The sequence below is a fragment of the Pezoporus wallicus genome, unplaced genomic scaffold (genome assembly GCF_028554395.1).
Source record: "Pezoporus wallicus isolate ANWC-B61680 ecotype Strahan unplaced genomic scaffold, APGP_CSIRO_Pwel_v1 contig_10810, whole genome shotgun sequence".
NCBI classification, from domain to species: domain Eukaryota; kingdom Metazoa; phylum Chordata; class Aves; order Psittaciformes; family Psittacidae; genus Pezoporus; species Pezoporus wallicus.
The window spans coordinates 458,898-481,229 of record NW_026642731.1 but is presented as its reverse complement, the minus strand read 5'-3'; the positions used below and the strand labels follow the sequence as shown (position 1 = coordinate 481,229).

General features: G+C 39.7%; 1 protein-coding gene across 7 annotated transcripts in view; it reads right to left on the bottom strand.

Moving 5' to 3' along the window:
- SULF2 (sulfatase 2) overlaps positions 1-22,332 on the bottom strand; it is a 147,722-nt gene that overhangs the window by 12,245 nt on the left and 113,145 nt on the right. For all 7 annotated transcript variants that reach the window (XM_057432163.1, XM_057432160.1, XM_057432164.1 and 4 more), the window contains exons 7-12: positions 20,725-20,875; positions 18,786-18,961; positions 15,606-15,734; positions 14,685-14,741; positions 13,857-13,986; positions 3,772-3,979 (exon numbers count right to left, since the gene is read on the bottom strand). In XM_057432163.1, coding sequence (XP_057288146.1) covers positions 3,772-3,979; positions 13,857-13,986; positions 14,685-14,741; positions 15,606-15,734; positions 18,786-18,961; positions 20,725-20,875 — 851 coding nt within the window. The remainder of the gene's footprint in view (positions 1-3,771; positions 3,980-13,856; positions 13,987-14,684; positions 14,742-15,605; positions 15,735-18,785; positions 18,962-20,724; positions 20,876-22,332) is intronic.

Below are 22,332 nucleotides of genomic sequence, written 5' to 3'. Positions count from 1 at the left end.
TTTTTCAACTTGTTAAAGCTTGGCTCTGGTAAACTGTGAGTCCTGATGCCTCTTCCTCTGCTCTTACAGGAGCCAGTTGTCTTAGAGATGGCACTGCTAAGGAGCTGCATCCACAGAAATGAGTCAGGAGAAATTTACACCTGAGCAAGCCATGTTTCAGTGCCCCACGCAGCCAGTCGTGCCTTCTTGAGCCACCTGAAACTCACACCGGTCTTTGCTAGAGCCTCAAAGGAAGCATTCTGCTCTGGGCCAGATTATACCATGGTCTAGAGAGAAAAACACATGATTTTTCACCCCTATTTTTTGGTTTCAACACTGTCTAGAGAAAGCACAAACTGCAGTATCCAAAATTATTATCCAACTGAATAAAGCAACATCAATTTCAAACCTGACATAAATATGCCCGGCCTTTGAGTTTATATTTAAGTCACTCAAGCCTTATCACTTATTTTGCAGCCACCAAATCAATCACGTAAGGCTGAGATCACTTGGAAATGATAATTCTCTCAGGGATAACTGGGAAGCACTCTATGGCATTTTCCCCAAAGCAGGAGCACTGTGGAAGGCAGCTCGTGCTCTTCCCTGTTGACATTTACTCTATGCACGTATTTTGGACCTGATGTATTTTCCAGCATCACAATGATGACAGAATAAGCCAGTATGCAAGGATGCAGCTTCTACATGTGCCATGAGGAAAATGCCCACCACCAGCCTCATGAATTCCTGCTTGATGTCTATGTGTTTTCCAGAATTATGTAGCAAGCAGCATTTTCTGATATAGCACCAAAGTAAAATCGGACACTTTGGAGTCAAAGTTTTGGAAATATCTCTGGATCTAGGAAGACTGATGAAGGCTCAGAGGTGTTTTCTTGGCCATTATGTACCTCGGGAGCTCTACAAATCTTATTCTGAAGCTGTGTCTTTAGAAATTTCAAAGAGGAAAAAAAAAACCCCAAACCACCTTCTTACATCCAATTTCTCACAAGTGCCATTAAAAATTACACTTCAAATGCACTATCTTTAAAGTAAGTGATGTTCTTTTCTTTTTATTGACAAAGAAGTTCATTTTGCTCCAGCATTGAGACCACCTCAAAAGAAAAAGGAATGACATGAAAATTGGAATGAAGATGCACTAGCCCCTTTGTACACACTTCTGTTTGTTGTTTACAAATCTGTGTGGCCTATCAACATTTCTTTACATGCATCTTAATAACTCCTTTAATCACATGCACTTGTTCATCACAGGATAAGGAGATTAAATCCGTAGCAAGAAAAACATAACAGACCATAACACAGCCAAAGACTTTAAGAGCTATTACTTTAACCTTTCTTCCTACTGCAAAGCTTTGTTTCATCTTTCTTATAAAAATAAAAACATAGTCAAAAAACAGAGGATACAGAGATGCAAACATTCCTGACACCTACATCCAGATACACCAAACACTAATGGCTTATGTGCTTCTAGCATGTTAAAGCTTTGCAGGTGAGTTGTGTATCTGTATATGGCCCAAATGGCAGGCCCTGACCCGGTGCTGCAACTGGCTTTACTCAATTTAGAAAACACCGTTGCCTGCTAAATGCACCCGAGCACCTGACAATGGGTCTGCACCATCCTTGCATTAGAAAGTAATTATTTTATCCAAACATTTGGTGTTCCAGCCCCTCTATCAGCAATTCAGCCTGGTCTTAAGACCACGCGTTCTCACTACATACGGCTGGTTTTAATCTTTCTGAAAGACCAACCCTCATACCCCCATTAGGGTTTGTAACACGCTGGATGCACCCTAGAAGCAGGGCATCCAATTTAGCTTTCTGCAAATGACTGTAGATTAGAATCCATCAAAATTGCTCTCTGCCAATCCATCTCTATTGTGCATGATAGAAGGGAGCGATCAGGGTGTTTCCTATTGCTGTGAGCTAAAGCATTAATGTGGATGTGACCCTAACCCAGTTTGAAACTTTGGCTTTCTGTTTAGCTATTGTTCAGCCTGATGAACAGCATTTACCAGCACTCAAATATGTCTGCAGTCTGATCCCATGCACCCACCAAATTCTGAGTAGCTGACTCCAAAGATGCCCTCAGAACAATGCAACCCAGCACAGCTGCACTTCATCACAAATCTCATGGAATGGGTCATAAAAATCCAAATATACATTATGAGTAACCAAGTCCCCCTCTTGCCATTCACAAACCAGCGAGCCACTGTTCTCGGTAAGCTGTACAGAGAAGCCTTGGTGTGGTACCTTGACTTCTATTGCTTTGTGCTCATTTCCATTCAGCATGTCATTTATTAAGTGGAAGAACAGCCAACACCAAATCAAAGAGTCTTTGTCAACAGGTCCAAGCCAACTCCTTCCACTGCATGGCACACACTGGATGGGGGAAAAACCAAAGCACCTGTGGAGTCTATTATTTTACTCAAGACACAAGCCACGGGAACATGATTGACAGGACCCTCTCTTATGCTGCTTAAGTTTATGCCTTACAGTTCAATGAGCTGAAGGTGTAGTACAAACTCTGCCTCTTCTGAGCAAAATACGGGGAAATAAACACCACTGATTCCTCTGCTAGAGGCAGCAACCTTCACTTTTTTATCTCAACCTCCTTCATACATAAACTAAATGTAATTATACACTTAACCACCTCCCCTGGATGCTGTGAAAATTAGTTAATGTTTAGGAAGCACTGATGAAACATACTTAAGTGTTAAGTATTATCAGATAGCATTATGTTACCCTCACTTAAATTGTTTTCCTCTTCTCATTTAAGTGCCTTCGATCTACTTATGTTATTTGACTCCCCATGACCCAACTTTCTTCTCTGTGACTTAAAAATAAAAAGAGTTAATTCAACTGCGAGTTCTAGTGTTATTTAAAGATCATCTGTTGGGCCACGCAGTTAAACCCCAAGTACAGTTGAGTAATTTCATCCTGGAACCAATAATTTTTTTTCAACTAAAAATTAGATTAGTAGGTACTAATCAGCTTGCAAGGCAAATATAATGGGAGAAAATCAATTTAAACTCTCTGTTTGAAGCTTGTGCCAGGTCATTATACAGAAAGACTAATCTGCTAAATAATTAAGGCTCTGTATTTGTGGAGTGAGACGAAAGAAGTATTACAAGTGAATAATAATTCTGTGCTGCCGTTTGCCTCTTTAGTCTATAATTAGACTACGTACTTCAAATATAGATGTTAGCCTGACTAAGGTTTAACCCAGAGCCAGTGAAATAGGCTTTCTGAAAAAGCACCTGATCTGTGCCAAGGAAACTAGAAACAGTCATCCCCTTTGGACGTGATCGCTGGTTAAAAGTCAGCCTTGTCTCTGCTGACTGAGCACAAGGAAAGGATTTTAGGAGTGAGCAGCTTCTGTGACAAAGCACACGCATCCTTATTAAAAAGAAATTACTGCAGTAACAGCTCCAAGCCTTGCAGTAGCTACTGAAAACTGGGCTATCTGCTGTAAAACACTGTTCATGTTTCATACCCTATATAACAATGGGCTACTTGCTGCTTCAGTGTGTGTACTCCGTTCCCCAGCTTCAAAAGACATAAATACAGAACCCTATTTTGGATCAAAACACTCCTCCTCCCTACAGACAGGGATATTTTCAAATCTAATTGTCCAATATGAGACACACTCTTTCAAACTTACACAGTACATACGCTGATAGAATTCAGTGCCTTTGAAAACCAGGACAATTACATGTTCTAGTGAACACACTCCTAAGTTTTCCAAGGCAGAGACAGAAGATACAGTGGGTCACTTACTTTTCTTGGAGAAGAGTTTCTTTCTCCGTCCAATGTGGCTCAGCTTGTATTCATTCTCTTCGCAGTTGCAGTCCTCACTATTCCTGCTGTAATACTTGGGCAAAATATTGGAGGTGCCTTTGCTGTTGCTGGCAGCTGCCAAGTTCGCCATTCCCTTGCACTTGTGTAGCTTGAGCTTTCCACTGGCATCTTCCACACACTGCCATTTCTGGAAGAAAAATCTGGTCATTAAAACTGTCCCAACTGTGCTTTGTCTAATGGCCAGCTCCAGCAATCTATCAGAGACTCCTCCTTGTAGTAAGCTGGGGCTCATCTATCACCTACTACCAAAACACATTTTTTGTAATCTTCCATTTTCAGGCAAAACAGGAACTCTTTGCAACACTTCCACTTGTTTCTGATTGTTTCCTGGAGGCAGAACAATGGGAATTTCTTAACAGAATCAGTACTACAGGTAGAAATATGGAGATCACAAGTGACAATTTTCAGAAGAATAACTGTGGCATGAATCTAGGAGGTTCAAGCCTTACCCACAGGTTTGAAAAGAATCCTTGCCTACCAGCAAGTGTGTTTGTCAGGCTGGCAGGCATCTATGTCACTATTATGCCATTAAACCAAGCCTGTGGCCTGCACCCCATCTCAGCCCCATCCCATGCTCTACAAGAAGGGAAAATCTTTTTGGAGGAGTCTCCTCTTCCCTAGTTCAAATGCCTGGTGATGGGATGATTTTATCCAAGTTGTGGATTCCTTTACTGTAAAGGATCTGATCTGAGTTGGGTATTTAGACTTACTCTACAATCAAAGAGAAGGAATAGTTACTTCCAGGTTATAATTCCCTTCAACCTAAGGCAGCCATATAAAAGAGGTAAGAAACAGGACTGCCCTGCAGAAGTGCTTGTTTCTCATCACTGACCTTTAGAAGGGTTGGTATGGCTGGATCAGCTATAGAAGTTTGTAATTAGAGGGGTTTAGCTCCATATTGAGTCTCCATATTTATCTCCATATTGCTCTTAGCAGCTTTTCCCATCCAACACCCTTGGGCTGACTAGCACTGGTGAGCTGTGCTGGCTGCCTATGAAGTGAGAACCCCCTCCCTCTTCCACTCAAGACTACAGAGAACCTCCTCTCTAATCTCCAACTCCTTCTGTTACTCAAAACCTGAAGTAACTTGCTTATAGCTCCTGTGTGCTGCTCTCAGAGCTGTGCCAAGGGCAAGGGAGTTATAGCCACCTTCAATCTGGCACAGAAGTTCCACCCACTTCCCAGATACATCACTAAATAATTTCACCTAGTCCTTTATTTACCAACATGCTGCTAGCTACAGAGCTAGGCTTTGAGATGAGCAATCCCCCCCTCACAGAATCAGTTGCTACTGCTTTAAACAGAGTGCCTCAGAAACACTTGAGCTTTTTGCTGAGTCTTGAGAGGCGTTCCTCTTTTTCCTATTGCAACACCCTAAGTCTGTGCCTCCAGGACTCACTGGAATACTGAAAATTTTCCAAATAAAAGAAAAGAAGGAAAACCAGCAACAGCTCCCAGGTGAGATGGCATTTTTCTGCAGCCTGCAGCTCTACACAGCAGATTCAGTCACTTCAGTTCCCATAGAGGTGTACCCAGGCTGAGACAGCAAAGCCCACATTCTCCATTGAAGTTCACTCCATTGCTTGCATGACAACAAAGCAAGAAAATAGTATCATTGTGCTTTTATACTACAGAATTTAACAGGAGTCAGAAGTGTACTGGCCAGTTACAGTGGATTTCTCTATGTCCACAGGAGAGCATCTCATTTAAAACGAACAGTTTTATGGTGTGCCCACTTATTTCCTCAGACCATTGGATATCAAGTCTCCAGGGGTGTAATTGCTTCTTAGGTGCAGATACTGTTTTCAGCCTCCTGGATCACCCAAACTTTGCACTGATGCAGATAAACCTGGCTTAACTTTCAGCATAAGGAAATCAATAAGAGATACTGACAAAGACACCTGAATCAGACATCTTTGCACGACTGTCCTCATCAGGAAAGCAGGACACATTTACCTAGAGGGAGTGTAGAATAAAAACAGTCTTTGAAGAATAAATTGCTGAGCCTTAACTTATTATTTTTTAGAAATGCCTAACACTGACCGACACACAGTGAGGCTTGCAGGAAAAGTTACTTACTAGAATAAGCAATGGTTTCTTTCACAATGAAAAAAAGATGTAAAAATGTTTGTTGCTGTTTCCCATTTCAATTCACCTGAATCTTATTTTTAAAAGCATATGAACAAACTGCATTTTCTGCTCAGCAGAGCTCTATGCTGTAGGTGTCTGATACATGAAAAATGAAGACTCAACAGAGGGCAAGTTAAATGCCATGAGGAGAACTACTGTAAATAAGTGCTCTGATGTGTGGCCCAACAATATTTTTTCTCTATTTCTTTCATCTCCTGTCAAGAAAAGTGATGCTCATTTTTCCCCTCCAGGTGAACTGGAAAAAATCCTTTAATTTTTGGTGCAGTTTAAATCTTTCCAAGGCAGCTGTATGCTACAGTGAAAACACCTTAAAGGCTTTGCTGGAAGGGCACACTGTATGCATTAACTGGCCCACTGCCGAACAACCACAGTGCAGAACTACATAAATGACTCCAGAAGCAAACACTGAACACATGGGGGGTGGGAAAGGGCAAAGGAAAGTCTCAAGCTTTTACTTTTTCCCCAGAATAGCGTGAATGTATCTGGGATTCAACAACCCCCCCTTGGTTTGCTTGTAGGTACAAATGCAAATTGTCTATATTAATTTCAGTCATTTCCACAGGATGCTTTCAAGCTTAGGAAAAAGGACAGCAATTGCAAGGGAACTGTGGAAATCTCAGCTTGACAGTCAAGAAGCTTTAAGCATTGTGAATTTTGGCATTTGAAATCCATTTCTACTGCACAGCATACCATCATGCAGAAACCTGTGTCAAAGCCTAGAAGCGACTAAGTTATTTTGTAAGAGGTAATCACATAAATAATTAAATCGCTGTATGAAGAACTCTGGAGTGCCCCAGAGATACTTTGGCTCACAGGTATGAATGATAACCATCCAGCAGCAAAACTTAATTACATACATGGATTAACTCAGCCAGTCAGGAAAACAAAGTGCCCTTAGTTCACCACCTGCCCCTAACTTTTCAGGTCTTTTCCTCATTAGGCCAAAAGATGTGCTCCTAATTCAAGTCCTATAGCTCATAACATCTCGCAAGAGCTAAGTCTGGAAAAGGAGAGCACTTTCATACACATAAAAGTCAGTGGAAAACCCAGACTCCCACACAATCTTCCTCTCAGCTCATATCAAAACTCCAAAGGAAGACCCTTGTTTTCCCCCCGCTAAGCCCTGCAGAACAGCTACTCATGCCATCATATAAATGGCTTTTGCAATATGTCCTGAAGTCCATCAAGCTCACGTTGTGCTAAACTTTCCAGACACCTCATTTAATCATTAGAGTCTTTCCAGCTGGAGGTTTCCCACCATCTTTGGGCAGGCCAAGTTAGCTGCTGTGCTTGTGCTTTCTGCCACCTACTATGCTGGGCTTGTTCTAACATTTCTACTCCATCCTCTACCTTACCTCCCACTGCACAACACATGCTCCTCAGTTATTTGTCTGCAAAGCAGAAGAGTCTGGGCTTTAGTTTAATGGAGAAATTGGTGTTACTGAACAGAAATCTTTTCAAAGATACACTGCAAAGCCAAAAAAAAAAAAATACAGGTTGTAACATACATTCTCCCCTCCAGCCCAAACTACTGCTCTATGTACAAGAGTAAACACAAGAGTAAATGAGGACTTCAATATCTGTGAAACATGAATCTTAACAGCAGCAGTTGTAGACTGAACAGCTGCCCTGTTTTCCTCCAGTAACACTATTCACCTTGAACATGCTAATGACCCCTCAGCAGAAAAAGACATGTATTTTTCACTGTGTCAAAACCCCATTATTTCCTTCACAGCCCCCATCACCATGAAGTGGGTTTTGCATTATTGTGCATCAATGTCTTCTTACTGCTACAGCAATCACAGATGTTAATTCAAAGTCATTACTTGAGGCCCCAATCAGAAATAAATAGCCGTGACCTTCCCTGTAGGATTTTTTCCTACAATTCACTCATTTCACTGAATCTCTCTCAATTGACATTGTTTTCTTTGGAGGAAAAGGGATGATCACACAAGCCTTGCTAAGAAAAGATTCCAGTTGAAACATAGAGTTTTCAGAGCTGAGCCCTAAATCATCATGCTGCGTCTCATCAGTTCCTCTTTTTGTTAAGCGAAAGAGATTCCATTCCCTTTTACAGAGAAGGGAAAAGTGAAACTGTCTGATCAGTCAGCTGCCAGCAAAGGCTCCCTCCCTAGCAGTTTCAGGAACACAGCCTCTAGGAATCAAAGTTTCTGCAGGATAATAAAGCCCTCTGTCCCTGCCAGCAACCTGACAAAAACACTTCAGCAGTATCTGTCACCTTTAGTTTACGCGGATGCTGTCTGAACCCCACGCTTGCTGCCACACTGGATGGTGAGCCAGAAGCTGCTTTGATGGCTAGAAACATTCTGACTTCCAGTCTAAATTGATTTATGAGTAGTAAGGATACATTTTTCATTGTATGAAACAGTACAGTTTAGGTTGTATGAAACAGCTGAAGTTACAGTTAAGCTCTTCTCCTTTGTTGTGGTTTGCTCCTTGTGTTATTTTTTATTGGGCTAATGAGGACAAAAGAGCAAAAGCCAAAGACAGAAGCAAGCCCATTCCTTACAGAAGGCAGTTCTACTGCTTCTGCTGGCAGCTTGTCCTTACAGACTTAACAGTCAACTTAAATTCCCCATTGTTTGTCTCCTACACATGACTGCTTCTCTGTCCTTGTTGACTGAAAATAATTGGCTCATGTTTTCTGTATAACATCTCTTATGTTCATGCAGACAGGTTCCTCTCTCCTCAGCTATTTTTTGGAGAGAATATGCCCAGTTCCTTACCTCCTCCCAACAGGTATTATTTTCTTAATCTTTTAACATTTTTGTTTGGGTTTCCCCATACCTTCTTCTAGTTTATCTATTGGCAACAAAAGCCTGGATTCCTCTATGTCATGCAATATCTAAATAGCACTGCCTCGTCTTCATTCTAACTGGACATTATTTCATTACACTGACTCATCATTTTTGGCAATTCAGACCTTTGGGCTCCCAGCTCAAGTTCAGTTGTCACACACTACAGATCACTTGAACCTTAAAATTCTAAGACAGATGAACAATTTATTGACAGAAAACCTGGAGGGTGCTTTTCAATGCCACAAACAGCAGCTGAAACGAGGCAGGTGGGACAATCAACCTGAAAAATCAGGTATTCCACTAAAATTGTGGTTACAATTATAATTCATTTATTATTAATATAATAATTGGTTTGTGGCATCAAATGGTCCCAGCTGCTGTGTTAGGTACTGCAGAAGGAGTGCAGCCCAAGCAGAAATTACATTAGCGGTGGAGGAAAAAACCAGCAGCACCAAAATGGGAATCAATTTGTCTGAGGTCCCACAAGGACTCTGTAACAGTTCTGAGACCAAAGTCAGTCTTGTGATCTCCAGCTCGTTGCCTAAACTAAACTGAACTAAACTACACTTCTTCACATACTGGGGTAGTTAAAGAATTTGGGGGCTTTATTAAATGTTGATATTGATTTTGGCAAGCTACTTGCAACACCCACTGCTGTAATGGCAAGAAGTTTAAAAATCCCAGTTAACAAGAGATGGAAATTCCTTCATTTTGTGAAGCAACAACAAGCAAAAACCCACATAATAAAATAGCCTCTGGAAATCATTATAGGCTATTTTTGGCTGAAGGAGGAAAACAATTTTGTTAATTAAAATCCCTGATAAGGAAGACAATCCCTGAATAACAGCCTTAATAAATCATCATGATTTTAATTTTCATGGTTTGTTGCCTCCTAATTTTATCAGTTTGAGGGCTGATAAAATTTTTAATGTATGAAGTTATCAACAAGTCATTTCTTGTTGCAATCAGAGGTTAAGAACCTGATCCTGAAAGTTGCTGAGCATGTGTAACTCACACTGGAATTCAGGAACTCCATCTGCCTAAAGAGCTATTAAAATTATCTGGACTCTAGCTGCCTTGATACGCTTCACTTATCAACAGAACTTACATTCTTGAGTAACCTCAGGATATCTCTGCTAGGTACAAAACAGCCAGACAACCACAAAAGATAAATTAAAAACTTTTTGCTCAGTTTTTAAAGAAATTCCTTATAAAACCTGACTTCATTTCTTAGGTCTGGCTGACAGAAGTTCAAGGTGTAGTGCCCTCAGGAAAAGGAGAAAAATATAAGTAATTTTTTCTGCTGCTCTACCCTTGGTACTAAGCAATGGCTAATAATAAACATCGCTAGCCATTGGCAGGCATATGGTCTAGAGGTACCACTTATGAATAGCTGTGGGAAAGCACACACTGATCAGAGTAGTTTTCATCACTGCTGTCCCATGCTATGTCAGAGAACTGGGTGATATGCTTTTACTGCTGATACCTTCATGCCAGTTGCAAAAGAATATCCCTTCATGATCCTGGTACATCACAAAGCAATCAGAGGGAAGACTGTGTCAAACTTTCCTTTGCAGAATCTCTGAAGGAAACAAAGTGCAAAGTTTTGCATTTTGAATGTTTTCCTGTGCCAACTGTGCTATAAAATGATATTTTAAATGCTATTTAAAGTGATACTCTACTTGGATAAGATTTGCACATAGAGTTGTGAAAATAAAAAGGATTTGAAAAAGACAAACTATTTTTCCTCACAATTTAGCAATATTATCATACTATGATCTGCTAAAGACAAAACTAATATTGGGGTGTTTTGTTTTTTTTTCCACACATACAGCACAGATTCCCTATAGCAATCAGCACTGCTGCAGGTATTGCATGTTTTTCAAATGTGCTCAAAGTTGGCAAATGACTTAGAGGGGGATTTTGTGCAGCTGTTGTTATGATACTGAGGAGTTGCTGGGAATACTCTACCAAGCAATGCTGATATCATAATTGGCTTCACAAAAGCACATTAATGCAGGCCGCCAGATAAAAGTGGGTCAGCTTCCACTTACCAGCCAGTTTGGAATGAAAGGCCGAGCTACACTGAAGAGAAAAAATTTGTGTGGAAGCCATTAGGTACTAGGATAAATGTTTTTTATTTCATGTGGGAAGAAAGAGCTCATCTCTTTTAAATCTCTGAATATAAATGCTGAGCTGCTCTTTCATCTGAGCCTACAGTCACCCTTTGTTGGATGCAAATAACTAACACAGACCAAGCCCTTCTAACTGAAAAAGAAAACATGGCAACACACAAATTCCCATTGCACTCAGAAGTATTTACATATATTAGCGTTGCCCCCCAAAAAATCCCACATAATGGACTCTGAAACAAGGTTTTAAACAGCATGAATAGCCTCATCTCCATGATCCTGGTGCTCTCTTATCAAAACGATTATAGGTCAAGGAGGGTGGCAGAGATTTGCAAAGGAAGAGCATTTTGTGGTGATAGAACTGTATTCACAAACTTGCATGCTCACAAAGCGGAATTTCAAAATCTCCATCTCACATTCAAAGCTTTCTTTACCTCTCCTTTACTCTAAAAGCTCTGTCCTCATCTCTTCTCATTCACTTCCCTTCTGAGTCTTTGTCCTTCTCATCTCCTGCTCACACTTGATTCCCTGGCACTGCTCAGGCTCCTCTGTGCACAGAATAGCAGCCCCCCCCAAACTTGTTTAAGTCAAAAGAAAGGGTCCAAATGACTTTACCAAGCTTCACCTAATTCTGACCCAGACTTCTGTTCATCTTTGCACCAGGATATGAAAATTCACCTTTTGCACTGAACACTCCAGATACTGTTAAATGCACAATCATAAAGTGTCCTGCAGGATCAGGGGACATCTGCTAAATAACCACTGTATTTGTATACCATAAACCCCCACAAGGCAGTACTATGTTATTCATTTGGACTTGTTCTATACTATGCAGAGCTGTGAACAGCACCAGCAAACAGACAACACCCATTTGTCATCTGAGAAATTAAGTCTTGCTTTGCTCTGAAAGGACTTTTGGGTGCACCCATATTTACGTGCAATTTATCCTCAAATAAGCACATTAATTTCCCACTATTCCTGCTGTCTAGACAGACTACTAGGACATATTCTCTAGAGCAGAGGCTGGATGGATTGAGCCTCCCTTGAGAGCCCTTCCCAGGCTCTAATTGACTTGATTGTTAGGCAATTTTTCCTGATGTCCAACTTAAATTTCTTTTTTGCTCAATTTCATCCTATCACTTCCAATTATGTCTGACTGAACTGCTCAAAACAATTCTTCTCCTCTCCGTCTCCTGACAATGAGGATGCAGCACACACATCTCTTATTAGCACACCTTCACCTACGAGTTTATCGCCAATTCTGAGTACGGAGTTGACATTTTATGCCCACTTTTCACAGATGTCAAAGATACTTTATTATCTGTGGAAGAAAACTTAAGCCTGTGAATGCACATAGACAATATAGGGACTTCCCCCTTCCTTCCATAACTGAGACATGTGGTAATTAGAGTAAGAAAGCCTGAATGTAGCTAAGTTACCTTATGCAAAGAGACAGCTTCAGTGACAACATGGACTTGGAAAGTCTCTCTTTCCCTCTCTTCTTACAAGAGTGTTCAAAATAATTGGGATGATGAAGACAAAAGGAAGAGGTTGAAACACCACCCAAAGGGAAAATACTGATGGAAAAAGAAAAGCTGTACTTCCCCAAACTACTTACTGATGATGCTGTAGCAGAAACAATGACTTTTCCCCCAGTTTCCCAAAGCACATTGTGAATTCAAAAAACAATGGCTTGCTCCCACCCATCTGAAATTTCAGCTCAAGACATCTGATGACAATAAACCACTGCACAAAATACTTCTTTAAGTTCAGTATTTTTACGAAGAATAGGACATTATAATCTCTTTGTATAATAAATCTGACAAAGAAGCCACAGGAGGCAAACAGCATCTGGAAAATGCTTATACGTATAAATTGGATCCAAACACCTAAGGAACGATGGACTCATTTCACAGGTGCACTGTGAAATGATTGGTAGAGGCAGAAGCAGGGAGCCTGGCCTCCAACAGTAGAAAATGAGCTACTGTAGCCTAAGTAGCCCATTACTGCATATAGCCTTGGTAAGCTGTTGAGATTGTGTCTGTAGGAACAGTTATACAGAGACCAACTTATTCTGAGCTGCCAGGTAATGCCAACCTTAAAACAGACACATCCATGTCCACAGGCAAAATGCATTACAGTCCTTGGAAGGGGGTACTCTGACCAGTATCTGAATGAGAAAGCAACAGCATGGAGTCAATTTTGCCAGGATGAGAACTCCCCTAAGAGTGGAGCTGCTGGAGATTGCTTTGCTATACCTTTGCACTGCTCTGGTTTTGCAAAACATTCTCCTGCACTGAGGCCACGTTTTGATACTACTCTAAGTGGGTTTTTTCCCCAATTCTTCTACATAACTTGGATCTAAAGTGAACGCATTTTCACATCTGCCTAGAACCATTACGTAAGAACAAGAGAAATGACACACAATGAAAGACTTCTGTGCCCATATAAACACAAACTGCCTGAAGCCATAACTTCATGTTTTTCACAGCATATTTTTGATAAGAAGAGGGATATACTGAGTTCCTAGAATGTTATTTTCCCATTGGTATACATAATTATAAATAATAACAAAATGAATTAAATTCGGAAGAGGCCAATTTGTTAAGTTTGCACCTTCTCATCACTAACGAATCTCAGACCGCATTCTATTTGGGGATTAAAATGTTAAAACAGCCCAGGCAGTTCTCTTAACAGTAGTCAGGAATCAATACAGAGGCACTTGAATCAGCAATTTCCTGAATGACAGCCAGTTTCATAAATGCTGTAATACAGTTCTGAGCAAAGGCCACAGAATGAGCCGTTTGATTTGTAAGCTAGCATTGATGACAAGGTGAAGAACATTGTCACGGTTAAGCCCAACTACAACTGCTTACTTTCAGTCAGGGTTACAATGCCCTACCTGGCCAAGCTGTTCACAAGCTGTCTGATATTCAGCTCGCTGACAAAGGTCTTTTACACGCTGGTATTTGGGTAGAAAGTTTTCCTCTTGGGCATCTACCTTCTCATTCTCCCTTTTATGAAGCAGTTTACTGGAAAAGGGAAAAAATATTTTTACATTAATAGTAATTCTAAGACATACATAGAGTTTGGTGAAAAGGTTCAGGGGTGTAGATTATCTGTCAAGTCCATAGCATCACTGGTGGGAAAAACTTAATAGTCCAGTAGATATACTAGCATGTATCATCATCTCTGATAACACACAAGTTATTCATATCATGCTCTCAGGGAGTGTACAAAAACATACAAACCCAAGACAGTGCATTTCACATCTGATTGGCAGGCAATAGCAACAGTCAATATAAAGAAACCATATCCTCCTCACTCTGCACTTTGCAGACCCTTCGTGCTCTATGTTATGCATTAAGGCAGAGGCACAGAGGGAATGGCCAGCAGGTGAACACAGATAGAGGAATGGTTATTCATACTCCCGTGATACAAGCAGGAGGGTAAAGGGCAGCAGCTGAAAGAAAAACAGGATGCCTTTTCCATCTCTCAATCCAAGCAAAGCTTCCCTTCCCCCACCCCAACAGTGCACTTATGCAGGCTGTAGGCAAAGGCCATACATTTCCTCCTATCACACAATTATTGCCATTAGGCATACTGCAGCCGTGTCCCTGCTGGCACAGCTAAATGGCTTTAGGTCTGTGGTAGAGTGCTGCTTTGGCTTTAGCTATTCAGTATCCTTCTATTTAAAAAGACTTGGCTTTGTGATTAACACTTTCCTTACCCTCTTTCCACTAGGAACGAGTCTCTCCACACCTTCATCTTTTTCTTTAAATGGAACCTAGGAGGAAATGAGGAGAGGAAGAAGCAGTTCCCACAAAACGAATAATCAAGTTCTGCCCTAGTTTTCACTCCCACTTCCAAGTCAGACAAGAGACATTACATATAACTTTACATGGGGACATCCAGCTTTATGAAGCAGGCACATATGCCTCTCCAGTATAAATGAGCAAACACAGGACAGATTTGTTCTCACAGGGACAAAATCCACAACAGATTCACTCAGTACAGCTATTTCAACATAAGCATGTTTAAGGCACAGGGGATTAACTGAATTGTCCTTGATCACAAAGGATCACAAATTAAATCAGGATTTCCTGACTCCAGTTTGGGCTCTTAACCTACAAACTATCCACGAAGTATCCTATTCTAAAGCAGCTGCTCCTTTCCCCCTCTCCCTTCATACAACTACTTGCAAAGCAAATCTTTTTCCCCTTTTTCTGCTGATTCTCCCTAGCAAGCATACAGTTTTAATTCTCTTCCTCAGTCTTTTTTTTTTCACACAACAAACCCTTTCACCTCAATTATTTTACAATTTATTCAATTTGAAATACTTCGCTACAAATGATGCCACAGAGACACTTAAAATCTATAACTCATATAGCTAAAGACCTTGTGTAGCCCTCTCACTGCTATGAAGATTACATTCCGCATATCTAGATGCCATATAGCTAGTATATGAACCTGACAAAATGAAAATAAATAACTAAGGTCAGTCACAAATTGCCAAGCAGTCAGTGAATGATGTACTCATATAAATGGTAATTTTAGTATATTTTCCTTTAAATTTGCTGCATGTTGCTGAATACTTGCTCAATCTCCCATACAAACACATGCATGTTTCCAGGCACATTTCATTTCTTACCTATTCAGTGGTCTCTCAGAATCCAGAAGCTTTAGAATGGATTTACCATCCATATCAGAGGGAATATCCAATCCAGCAATATCTAGAATGGTGGGTGCAAGATCAATATTCAGCACAATGTGAGGATTCCTGAAAAAAACATATGAGAAACTGGTTTAAAATCTATGCAATGTTATCAAGCAACTCCAGCTCTTCCACAGAGACCAGGGATCTGAAAAGGCTTATCTGTGACATCTGCAAAAAAGAAAAGAGGATACAATCCAATTCCTTTCCCTGATGTGAATTAAAATGCAAAATATAGGGAAGTTGCATAACTTCAAGAGGGACTAAAAGGCAGATTTAAAACTTCATCACAAAACATTTTTGAGAAAGCAAACTAATTCATAAGGCAAAGTTAGTTAATTACTGCTAAAGAAGGTTCAAAAGTCTTTCAAAACATGAGAACACACTGGAAAAACTCCTTGGGTGTCTTACACAATCAAAGTGTCTGCCAAATATGCTCATGACTTTATTAAAAGGTAGATTTGGCACATAGCATATGCTTTATCTGTTTCAAAATAGGGTACAGAAATAAGTACCTCAGCTTACATCACAGCCAGCATGTTCTGAAGAGAACATGAGGAGACATATATTGCTAGACATTACAATAAATAACTATTAGTTGCTGTTAATGTAGTTTGAGACAGAAGGAGGAAAAGATCAGGAAAGAAAAAACAGAGAGGAAGCAGTTACGCATTAAAAAAGATGGGGAGAACTGAAAGAGAAAGGGAAAAGAACAGCTTTAATTGAAATAAAATCAACCTTCCCAAGCATGCAGTTATCCATTCTTCAGACACTTAGAAGCAGCAATGCCCTGTCACTTAGCACAGTATAGCACATGCTCCTCAGCCACCACAGTTTAACAGGACAGTATCTGAACTCAAACTGACTTCAAATTTGGTTAAAAGATTGGCATCAACTCCCGAGTAGTACAGATAGCTCTTATCCCTGGATCCCTTGAAATGCCATAGCTAAACTTGAGTAAGTTTGTGGATCAGAGCACCTAGCTGCACAGCCCAGCATTCAGTAGCTAAATAAATGCCCAGATTCCTAATCATGGGACTTGGTTTTGCAGAACTGTTTCAAACTTATATCAAATATGTCTATGACTGTGTTGTCTAATTACTCACAATATTACATATACACACACTGCTTATCAGCTGTGTGCTATTTCTTTTCCTTATTTCTTAAAAAAAAAAGCCAACAAAAACAAACCAAAATCAAGGAAGGCACTCAATTTCTTAAAAGTGGGGGGAAAAAAGAAAACGAGCATAGTGCTCTCCAGGCAGTCTTCTACAGTGCTGAACATAAAGAATCACCGTGGGATGATCTGCAGGCACAAAGGAAGGATGGGACCAGATGGGCTGCTATATACATGTCAGTGCAGAATTCTAGCTCAAAATACAGGACAGAAGAAAGCTGCTGCACTCACACTAATTAATGAGACACGATTTAAAAATTACTACATTTTTGAGCAAGCGAGCAAACAGGCACTGACAAGAGCATGGATGATGAATTAAATTGATGTACCTAATTTGATTTTAATTACTAATAATTATGGTGTAGCATATTTGGTAATAGAAATGAGAGCTTGGTAATGACTTGCTACAGTGACTGCTGTTAAATCTTCATTGGTATCAAAAGGGAGTCATGACAATTACTCTGCAGGAAAAACATAAGTTTCACACAAAGCATGGATGATTGAAGTTTCACCATTTAAAGAAAATTGGGGTGAAAGGGAGGATCAATTTATTATCTGATGTACCACCCCTCCAACCTATTTTATTCTGTTCTTCCTATTTGTTGTACTGTGATGGACTCTGTTCTGCTAGACCCTGTCAGGCTGACTCCTCTGATTCTAACATTTTTTCACTTTCATAAGACACTGAAAAATAAAATTCAGTGGGAAGGTCTCACAGCTTTTATGCATGTCTGGTTGTAAAGATCCTTGAACCAAAGCACATGAGGCACCTGGTCTCTAGCACTGCACATTGCAGAAAAACTAGCTCAGACACTTGGGCACTGTCTTTCCAGTAAGACCAAAAACTGCAGTTGAAGGGACAGAGCATGCTCCTAGGAGGCTACTGCAGCTCCCTGGAAACTCTGTGCTGCTGCAGACAAGCTTCTTTCAGTGCTGAAGTAATATGTCCAATTCCACCTGAGAAATCCCTCCTCTATGCTTTAGAGAAGTAGTATTTATTTCACATGCATAACTCCTGTAAATAAATTAGACATATAGTGCAGTATCAACTGAATTTCACATTTTTGTGCCTACTGATGACGTGAGTCAGTGAATTTAAGCAGCAAATGGAATGAGATTTTTTAGAAACTATTTGCTACCATATTACACACCAGATCTGTTCCTCTGTGGTAAAGAAAAAAACTGTATGGAAGACTTTGTGTGTGCTAATTATGCTAAAACATGCACACTGATATAAATAAAAGGCAGCAAATTATGGCACTCTGTCCAAAATCATTACTTAAGTGCAAATATTTGCTATTGAAATAATTGCTTGGAAAGTGTATTTACATAATTTCTTAGCTGATCAAAGCTACCACTTTAATTAACAGTCACATTCTGCATGCTTGTGTGCATCCGACAAACAGCCATAACCATGTAATCTCAAAGGATAAGCCAAAAAGAATCTTTTGTGGATAATAATATATGAACTATTATGTACATTATCCTTCATAAACTGAAACATGTGACTCCACTGCAATGTTCAGCAACAATTATGTACTGTGGCCATAAACGTTATACAATATATTTTTACCTTGAAAATGTCATAGGTCTGTGTATTATTTGTATGCCTCAAAAGGAGGCAAATAAATGTTTCCTAGTTCAGACATATTTCAAAGTGGCTTTTTCAGCTACATCCACAAAAGTTCAGTGGCTTGTACTGCATACCTACACAAGCACAAAGGCAAATGGCATGAAACTGTCACAGTGTTATACCAGCTATACCAGCATGTGCTACCAGTTCTGCTTTGAGTAGACCTATTTTTCTGCCAATAATGAGGAGGAAGTGAGTCAGGAGGGGCAGAACTTTGTGCCTCCATTTGGATGTCAGGTCAGTACAACTACAGATGTGAACACGAAGGGTTTTTCTGGTCACACACACACACTAGCCAAGAACTTACAAGGACCCAGCCTCCACATTTGGACCTCGGATGTAGAAAGGAACTCTGATGTCAAACTCGTATGGCATGGACTTGCCTTTCACCAGCCCAAACTGCCCAATATGATAACCATGGTCAGCTGTATATATTATATATGTATTGTCCAATTCACCTGTTTCAACCAACGTATTGTAAATCTGAAAAAAACCAAACCAAAACATGACATTAATTCCGAGTAGTACTCTATGCAGAATACTAGGTATAAATTTCTGCCTATGTGTAATATACAAATAACTAGAGTTCAGGATAGCACCGAGTTATCACAATGCACCATTTTACTAACCCAGTTCTGTGGCTATCACAAGAAAAATTTGTAGTTTTTAAGGTAAACACATTAGCATGCCACATTTTCAGCAGTGCTTGTTTTGCATCAGAGCTGTCAAGACAGCACTAAGTAACACAGGGACAGAGATAAAAGTTTCAAGGTGATATGCATTTTTGGATTTTTCTCTCCACCTTTATCTTTTTCCTGCAGCAAACAATTTTAATAAAATGACAGCATTTTGAATCTCACACTTATTTAAGCAACACTGAATGATCTTGCCTTCAGACAAATAAGTCTCTATTATGCAGAATATTTGCAAATCTCTTCCAGGTTAAGTATCACTCAGTCATACTGACTGTGGAGAATTAAGAGGAGCTTTAACTCTGTAGTTGCTTTATAGATTTACATGAGAACCTTTATTGTGTATGTACCAACTTGAGCACCGAAGATCAATTTTTATGTGATGTTTTCACTTACAAAGGTATGAAGGTGTTGGGGCACCGCCAAAGTGCCCCTCACGCAGACCCAGAACACACCAGCACTGGAGAAAACAAACTCTGCAGCTGTTGCTGGCTTGGGAGATTTTTCTTTTATTCTTTTTGGGGTGGTTTAGTCTTTTTTTATTTTTATTTTAATTTTGGGAGACTATTAGATGGATATAATCCCATAGAAAAGATCAGGCTTACTAAAAAGCAACCCAACTTACTTTGCCTGCAGTGAATCACTCAAAGTGAAACCATTTTACTAAACAGAAAATCAAAATAGTGTAGTAAAATCACCAGTCTCTCCAAACCCTGATATCTGATCCATCCAGACAGGCTCATTAATGTGAAGCAGAGATCATACTTGCCTGAATCACTAATTACAAGACATTACTAACAAGTTGAAGCAATGCCATGCAGATAATCTTCTCTTTGCCTTACAGGACTCCTCTTATTTTACATTCTACCTTTTTTTGAATAAAAATGCCAAGAGATAAGCAGTAATTGCACCACCATTAAATCTGCCTTCTCGTAACTGGAAATCCTTTCTTTTTCAGAGTAGCTTTTAGCTAATTCAGATGTTTCTGTTCAAGACAATCATTAAGAGATTTCATTATTACATAATGCAGATTTAATTAAAAAAATAAAATAATAATCTAACTATGTATTTACTTCTAACATGTAACATCCCAGGCCTGGATTACTATGGGATTATTCCAGTTAGGCCTCCTGAAGCATTACTTTCTCTGCAGCTGTTTTTCTTCTCTCAGAAACACAGCGTTATAGGATTAAAATAGGCCCATGCAATTAGGCAGTTATTTCCAACAGGTTGTAGGATGACTTTTCACTATCAGATGATACATTTTTAGACTTTATGATGTAAATCTTCTCAGGTGATTTCTCCTTCTTCCCCTTAACCAGTAGTGGCTTTGTGTCAATAAATCAGCTCACTTATACCATCCAACTTCACAAGATGAGGATTCTTACACTCTGAATAAAGAGACAAATCCTCAGAGGTGAGAGAATTACACATTATTAAAACACTGACTCCACAACATTCTTTCCCCCTTACTTTCACATACAGCACAGCCCGAGCTTAACACAAGAATCAAGCACCCGTTCAAGTCCTCAAAAAAGTGACTACTGAATTTACCATCTCCATAGAGTCATCCACAGACATGAGTGTCTGAAGGCGTTTTCTCTGTAGCATGTTAGTGAACTCCATATGTATGGGCTTCATGGGTCCTGTATACCGCATTATCCAGTGCTTGTCTGGGTTTGGAGCATAGTTATAACTGGGAGTGCTAGGGAACAGAGAAAACCAGAATGTTTTAGCAGTGTAGAAAAAAAACAAATCCATAGTAATGCTTACCATTAATTTCTATTTGATCAGCACTACAGGATTTATTCTCTGAGGTGCATAAGAAAGTATTAGATTTACTCTGGAAAAATCTTACTTTTATGTTCCCTATGGAAGATGGGAGAATGAAAACAACTCTGGGGACTCAAATCTATTAAAAGAGTAAACATACATTGTTTTTGCAGGGTCATCCAGACTAACACGGGTACATTTCAAGGCCAGGAGACTAGCCTCACAAGTCTAACTCCACAAGTACATCTGGATGGAGCATGTACTACAGAGTTCCTACTGACGTAATTGCTTTCCTTTCACCCTGTACATAATTAGCACCAAATATCATGGCTTGTGCAGCTGTTTAACAATAGCCACAGAACTTACTGAAAAGGTTCTACTATGCTCAACAGTTTGTTGTTTTTTTTTTTCCAACATGACTGGCTATTTGAATGCTTTCATACTCATGAACCCAAAGGGGCATGGACACCCTACCCAGTGCACCAAACTGCATGAGAGCTCATAGCAAGAAGTGGATATGCAGCCACATTTTAAAGACCTGCCAAGAAAAGCAGGGGAAGGGGAAACAGGACTCTATTTTGCAGGCACTTTCGAGCCACCAACTTTTTTTTGATCATCAGAATCTTTAATTAAAATCTCTGCAAATTCTCAAGAGCTGGATTCAATGTCCCCCTGGAATCTTGCTGCCCCTCCAAGTTCTCCTGATCCTGGGACACCACTTAAGTGATGAGGAAATGTATGACTGATTATCCATAATCTCACGTTGCCGGCAGTTCCAGAGATCACTTTTCTCTGCATAATAATATTGCTTTAGGTCGGCTGAATCAAAACAAGACTTATTTTGATATAGCATTACAATGACGCTGACTCTCTGCATCATTAGAAAGCTCTATTATAGCTTACTTTTGCAAGAAATATTATTTTACATACCATATCTATTCCTCAAAGTTATTACTTAAGATTAAGAACTGCCTTTGTCAATTGACTTCATACCCTGGCTCAAGGACATCACCAACAGTGTAAAGTATTAAAAATTACTTTTCCTAAGTAATTTGTGAGGCTTCTTTTTTTCATTAAAAGCAAAAGAAGTCAGTCTATGCAAATGTGCAAGCAGAGGGTGACACGGTAACACAGGACAAATAGCAGATTTTCAGTTATTTTCTTCTTTCCAACACACAATTTCCTGATAAATTCAGCTCCTACTTGGCAAATATCTACTGTCGGTTTTGTGTATGCAACAGAGCAGCAGGGTTAGTTATTAAGATAAACAACAGTAATATAAGTTGAAAATTCTCCTTGAAATACTGTGTGTATCCAATGCATTTTTGAATTTGACAGGTAGTCTTAAGAGTTTTAACATAAATATGAAATTAATAATCTGACAGCAAA